The 6,912-nt window shown below is 26.7% G+C and overlaps 1 protein-coding gene across 1 annotated transcript in view; it reads right to left on the bottom strand.

The window, feature by feature from the left end:
• LOC137835566 (cellulose synthase-like protein H1) overlaps positions 1–6,912 on the bottom strand; it is a 26,143-nt gene continuing 19,231 nt past the window's right edge. The window contains exons 3-9 of the mRNA XM_068644130.1: positions 5,284–5,403; positions 2,853–2,966; positions 2,519–2,731; positions 2,296–2,434; positions 1,960–2,135; positions 1,476–1,826; positions 1–923 (exon numbers count right to left, since the gene is read on the bottom strand). Of these exons, the coding sequence (XP_068500231.1) occupies positions 387–923; positions 1,476–1,826; positions 1,960–2,135; positions 2,296–2,434; positions 2,519–2,731; positions 2,853–2,966; positions 5,284–5,403 (1,650 nt within the window). The 3' untranslated portion in view covers positions 1–386. The remainder of the gene's footprint in view (positions 924–1,475; positions 1,827–1,959; positions 2,136–2,295; positions 2,435–2,518; positions 2,732–2,852; positions 2,967–5,283; positions 5,404–6,912) is intronic.

The following is a 6,912-nucleotide window of genomic DNA, read 5'->3' as shown; positions in this document are numbered from 1 at the left end:
TAAAGAACAGAACACCTTACCAAACTTTTTATATATTCAAACAGTTATATTTCTTTTTGAAATATAGATGTAAAAAAGAGTGTGGTATCACTCTTTACATATTTAGGAAAACAAACTAAAAACAGAAACTAGTAAGTAATATTTTCTCACTATCTTTTATTTTATTTTCACACTTTTGCCTAATTAAGCATTTTGAGGTAGGTACATGATTGATCTCCCTTACATAACTTAATATAACTAATATTATTTTATGTTTCCACTACACTATTCTCACAATAGTACCGTACAATGAGAAGAATATATGCAAAACCACCATACAAGGAGAAGACTATGGAGTAGCAAATTGCAAAACCAACCAAAGGATGTATACAATCACCCAATCATCCTTAATAAGCTTTGCCAAAGTACACAAAAAGGAAAGCCAACACCATTGACTTGCATATCGTGGATAAGGGAATTCCATATTTTCCTTTGCCAAATAAACCTTTGAAAAATGGCCAGTAGCAAACAACCAAATATGAACAACATAACATTTCTTCTATGCCAGATCCATGTCCATTTCTAACACGTGGTTGCCATCCTAACAACTTGGTAACCAATGCTATTAGTTGAATAAGCAAAATAGTTGTGCCAGGTATAAAAATTGGAGACTCGTTGAAAATGAATCTACCATTGTTTTCCTTAGCACTCTCGTTGGATGATGATTGCTCTTTTTTTGTTATTTCAAAGACAGTGTCTGATATTCTCAATAGCTTAAGAACAATGCTCAAAAATCCAGAAAACCAAGCATTCGTGGTGGTTATCCTTGCCATTCTTTGAGAGTTCCACCATGTTCGAATTGACAACCCTGTTCCCAGGTACTCTACAACGGTACTTATGTTGTAAATCACAAACAAAGTGGTAGGAATCCCTTGTCCAAGTTCCTGCAACACGATTGAAACAGTGTGAAAAAGTGTGTGTTTAGTAAGTTATTGAATATGAAGTAATATTTTAAAATTTATATAACTATCTCAAAAGTCTTGTACTTTTTTATAGCCTTAAAAGAAAGCAGTAAGCAAACAAAAAAAATAGGTTGATGGAAGAAAAAGAGATTGTTTAAATGTTAAGCTTCTAATCATGGATTATATGCAGTGATGTTAGTACAACTTTCCCAGCCATTATATGATTAAACATTTTAACTCAGAAGTTATGCTTATATATATACACACAACTGAATTCAAATTTTTTTAATCTAATTAAGTTCCCTTCCTTTATACATAAAAAATAACTTTGTAAAACAACACCTTTAATAATTCTATTACAAATAACAAATAGTGATTATCTTGAGGACTATGCAAGTTAAACTTTTGAATATGAAGACATTTATATCTTTATGAAAAATGAAGTTTAATTATTCAATGAATAAACTTTACTTGATCTATGTGTGTATTCTGGTACCATAGAGTTTGAAAATTGCATGGGATCTAAGTTCATACCTTGGGCAAGAAAGTAGAGTTGTTGATGATGCAATATGCAGGGAGAAGACTGTAGCATATTTCAGGAACACATCTTAAGCCCCAAGTGGTGACCCAAAGATAGCCCAAGCACTGTCTGAATTGGAGCTTACCAAATAGGGTTCCAAAAATTGGACAGTGGTTGCTTAGGAGAATATCAAGCAACCCTGAGGCCCATCTTCTTTGTTGGACCATTACAGTTATGATATCTTGAGGTGAGCAACCCATAAAGGCAATAAGGTCTGGTGAACACACTTCAGATCTCCAACCTTTTGTGTGGATTTTCAGCCCTGTAAGTGCATCTTCTGATGTTGATCCATACATCCAACCCACCTAACATTCTCAATACTCAGTACTCAAAATTTTTACTAATGACGGAAAAAAGTAAACTTTTTCAAGAACAAACTAGCTTTTTTATTCATTTTTTGTTTGTTTAGGTGAATACTTAGTTTTCTCTTTTGCTTACCTCTTTACCCCAAGCAGTGTCATATTCATATTCACAACTGGCAACTTCTTTTGCTGCCTCAACATATTTCCAAATATTATTACTAGGAGCCAATGTCTTCCCTTCCAAAGCATCAGTAGCTGATTCCACAAACCCCTTTGAACTTCCAAATATTCTTTTCTTTTCTGAGAATTTCCCTGCACACATAGTAACATGGTATATCAGATAACTATAATTTCAAAAACTGGAGTTTCTTTTGAGCTGACAAAATATTTCGGCATTATGAGACCCTTTTGAAACTGGGAAAATAAGAATAACATATTTAGACTCATAAGGATAACAGTGAAATCAAAGTACCATTTGTGATGTCATGATCCTTCTTTCCATTTTGAATGTGATGATCAGGAGAAAGGCCATAAATTACTTTTCTTCGATGCAAGCAATTTGTTCCCACGTAAAATATCCCTTGAAGTCCTGCTAATCCACCACCTAGGTACTGCGATACACAAAAGGAGGCTTTATTAACACATGTCATGTAGTTCATAATAACGTTATTTGGCGAACTTTCTTGTTGACTCACCAAAAACGCTGCCACAAGTTGATTTCCAAAAGGGTCATCCTTCAATGCATCGTAGAATTGCTGGATACATTGTGAAAATGCAACTTCTTTCTCTCCCTTTGAATCTAGTAAAATGCAGAGTGCGTGTAGAACAATCTTTGGATTATGAACATACATGTCACAATCTACGTTCAGGATAAAGGGAGCATTTGTCATCACTCCGGAAACTCTTGTCTATTCATGATACAAATAACAGTGATTTAAGATCATGTAAGAATTCTGAATACAAATAATGATACAAACTACTATTAGTAACACAACAATTTCTTCTTAGTTAAGAAGAAAACAAACTCACCAACACATTCATGGCACCAGCTTTATAATGATGTGGATGTTGCTTCTTCTTTTCTCTAGATATGTAGACTAAGTGTGGCAACTCCTCTGAAAGACCTTGGTTTTCGCATATTACCTACCAACAAGTACAAAAATATTTGTTTTGAAGCTGTTTATGCATTCTCTTTCAGAAAATAAATCAAACCTATATTCATTAATATGTTTGTTCAGATCGTTTGAGCATTAAAGAGAAAGCTCCATTCAAGGATCACGAATTTCTTTGTCTTCTTTAGATAAAATACTATTGTATAAACTATTATCTCTTTTAAATTATTGAAATTTATGACGTAAATAATAACATTTTTCTTCTATCAAGATAAAATAGTTAAGTGTACTCATTTTTGTTTTTATGGGTTGATTAATATTTGCCTGAAAATATCTTTTTCACCACTAACCTTTTTTGTAAACCATGAAATAACTCCACAATTCTTTTTTAATAATAAAATTTTATAATTAGGTTAGTTAATAAATAAAATTTTATAATTATGGTAGTTAATAAATAAATAAATAAATAATTTAAAATTTAAATTAGTTATTTATGGTTGTATAACTAAATTGGTGGGGTGGATCTACTATACTTTGTTGTTAAAAATGTCCCGAGAGGACTGTGCCCCAATCAAATTTTCATTAAAGTGCAGTCTTAAGTAATTTCTTTTATGAGAAAAAAAATTGAATAAATTTGAAATATTTTACAGAAATTCCAAGCCATTGAAAAAAAAAAATCATATAAGAGTTTTATATATTCATAATTTTAAAAAAAATACAAACGTCATCAAAACTTACCTTAATAATTACTTCCAAATAAATTCATCCTCACTAACGTTCATCCCCACACAACAAAGCAGTTAAATAAAAAATAAAAAAAATGTTAAGATGGCCAAAATTGAATAGATTACAACAACAAAACACACAATAATAATTAACAAACCGTAAAAAAATCATTAAATAACAATTAATTATAAAAATAAAAAAAATTAATCATACTAAATAAATTAAATATTATTTTAAAAACTATTTTTTTAATATATAAAATAATTTATATTATTAATAAAAATTATAAAATAATTATTAAATTAATTACTAAAATTTTAGTTATTAATATATTAAATTTTTATTAGTATTAATAAAAACTAAATTTACATATAAAATAATAAATAGATAAAATCTTAATAGATAATAATTAAATATTAATATAAAAATTATTTTATAATTTTTTATTAATAATAAAAATTATTAATTTATAAGATAGTTTTTAATTTAAAATAATAACTAAATATTTTAATATTTAAAATTAATTTTTATAAAAAAAACATTTAATACAAAATAAATTTTGCGAACCAGGCATCTGTGATCAAAGTGTACCAAACTCCAAACTTTAGTTGGTACCCAACCTTCATAACATATTTTGGGACCTACCAAATCTTCATTGTACTATAAAGTCATCACGTGCTCCTTATTGAATTGTCTCATTAAATAAGTACTGTTAATTAAAGGTGTTTGAAGATATATTTGGTTTAAGTAATCATCAAAACAAAATATAAAATAAAATATAGTTAAGTTTAATCTTATTCTAATTTAATATAAATTTCAAATAAATTAATATTTTAAGCTTCCGTTTCGATAAATTTTTTGGGATTTTTCTAATATACAATTATTAAATTTTAAAAAATTGTAAAACAATTTTTTTGTAAAAGAATTATTAAATATTTTATAATAAAAAGTTGAATGAAAACATATAGTTTGAACTTACTTTATAATTGTTATTGTATTTATAATATAAACTTTATCTTATATTTATAAAATAAATTTAGTACCAATTTTTTTATAAATATAAATGTATTGTAAATAATACTAATCTATAAAAAAACAAAAACGTTTTTGTATATTTGTTAGTAATTAATTGATTTTAAAAATATAACATTATATTTAAATACAATAAATAATTTAATTTGATTTAAATTCAAATGAAATTATTTGGTTGAAGAAAAAGTAAATCAAACAAATTAAAAAAAAATATTTTTAATTATTATTTTTGGATCGGATTGATTTTCAACATTTCTAACAACTATTAAGTGTAATTGGAAAAACTCAGCTATATATCATCACACACTTCTTTTATTTATAATAATTAACATAACAAGGTTTGCAAAATCCATCAACATTATATTGCATCAGTATAACTTAGAAAGTTCTTTTAACACGTATAGCAGTATATTATTGTAATATTTTAAAATAGTTTTATTATAATTAAATTTATCTTTTCAGTAAATTTAATTCTGTTTAAAAGATAAAACTGCATTAGAAGAAGGAAAGAAAACGAATTGGCATAGTAGAAAAAGACAGGTACATATATTTATTATTTATGTAATTAACTGCAATAATATAATATGTACCTTAATTATGGTTGGATGATTTCTAAGCTGTGTATTTGAGAATATAGCAAATTCTCCTATGAGAGGAATCGAATTTTCTGCTGCATTCATAATTTTACTGCACAGGCTCTCATACTCCTTCTGCAACCAAAAGCCAAAGACATAATAACCACTACTACGTTAAATGAAGTTTTGAAATAATAATTAAGAATATAAATAATAATTCAAGATACAATTAGATAATTATAAATTTTTACAATAATAAAAAAAATTGTTTGTATTTGATTGTATGCTTAAACAATTAATTATAAAACATCATTTTATATGTATCAGATTATGTTAGAAATAAAGTACTAATAGACTCAAATTGTGTGGCTGACTTACAAGTCTTGTTTGAAATGTGTCTTTGTCTGTAGATTAAAGTGTTATGAACAAATACAAACAATATATTTAGTCAAATATTTTTTTTCTTGGCGATAAGTATCCTTTGTGTGATATACTTTGTGTAATAGATACAAACCTTAATTATTTTAATACATATCAAATTCTAATAAATTTTTATTTTATGGTGGTAGGAGTTGTATATTTCTTAATTTTTTTAAGAATATGTTACAATATTTTATCAATATCAAGATTTCTTGAAGAACATGTTAAAAGTTATTTCATGTCAACAACTTATCTAGAAAATGTGGATATCAATGTTATAGAGTCATTAAACTATCTCAGACCCTACACATTGCTCAAAAGATAAAGAATATTCATATACTTAGGTCTATAAAATATTGTCATGTTCTAAAGATATTGTCAAATAAGTCATACACATTTAATTCTAAGTTAAGAACATTGAATGCATCTTCAAGTTTCAAAGCATGCTAAGATCTAAGAAAAAGTAATAGCAAAAAAAGACCTTCATAATGGTTATAAAGGATTTGCAACGAATCTTTTCTTCTCAAGCTCTATATAAAAAAAATATCTATGAAGGAATGTTGAAAAAAGTCTTGCAACTAGAGGGAACATAATATCTTAAGTTATTCTTAGCATTTATAGTTGTGAGAAAAAATATAGTTTGTGTTCGAGAACAACCTAAAAGAATGAATCGAATCTTGTATCCATTGTAAGACATAACCTCTCTTTTAGTGAATAATCTAGAGATGTTTTTTATCACTTTCTTCGTAAACCTTGGTTTGAACCAAAGTGGTAGTTGTTTAAAGAATACTCACATTTAGTCAAAATAGTATTCCAAATAATACTATGTGTTTTAGTTATGAGTGATTGCGTTTCAAAGAATATTTAGTCTTAATCATAAATAGTTGTAGCCTAAAGAATACTTGGTTTTATAGTGATTGAACTCTAGAGAAACAATACTCAATGGGTTAGAAAAAAAAATATTAGGTTATAAATAATTCTCAGGATTTTAGTCAATGATGTTTGTGATCCAATAATACTTAGAATTTTTAATTAAGAATATTGTTGTTCAAATAATACCTAAGTTGTTTGTGTTTCAAATAATACTCATTTTTATTTTCATAACATTAGTTTAGTTAGTAAACTCAATCAATTTATTATAATTTCATTTAATAATAATACTTCTTTTTTTATATTATTATATTTTGAAAATAACTTCATTGAATTGTCAATTTTTTCTATACA

Source organism: Phaseolus vulgaris, chromosome 5 (genome assembly GCF_000499845.2).
Source record: "Phaseolus vulgaris cultivar G19833 chromosome 5, P. vulgaris v2.0, whole genome shotgun sequence".
NCBI classification, from domain to species: domain Eukaryota; kingdom Viridiplantae; phylum Streptophyta; class Magnoliopsida; order Fabales; family Fabaceae; genus Phaseolus; species Phaseolus vulgaris.
The sequence above is the reverse complement of the archived record's forward strand: the minus strand, read 5'-3'. Positions and strand labels throughout refer to the sequence as shown.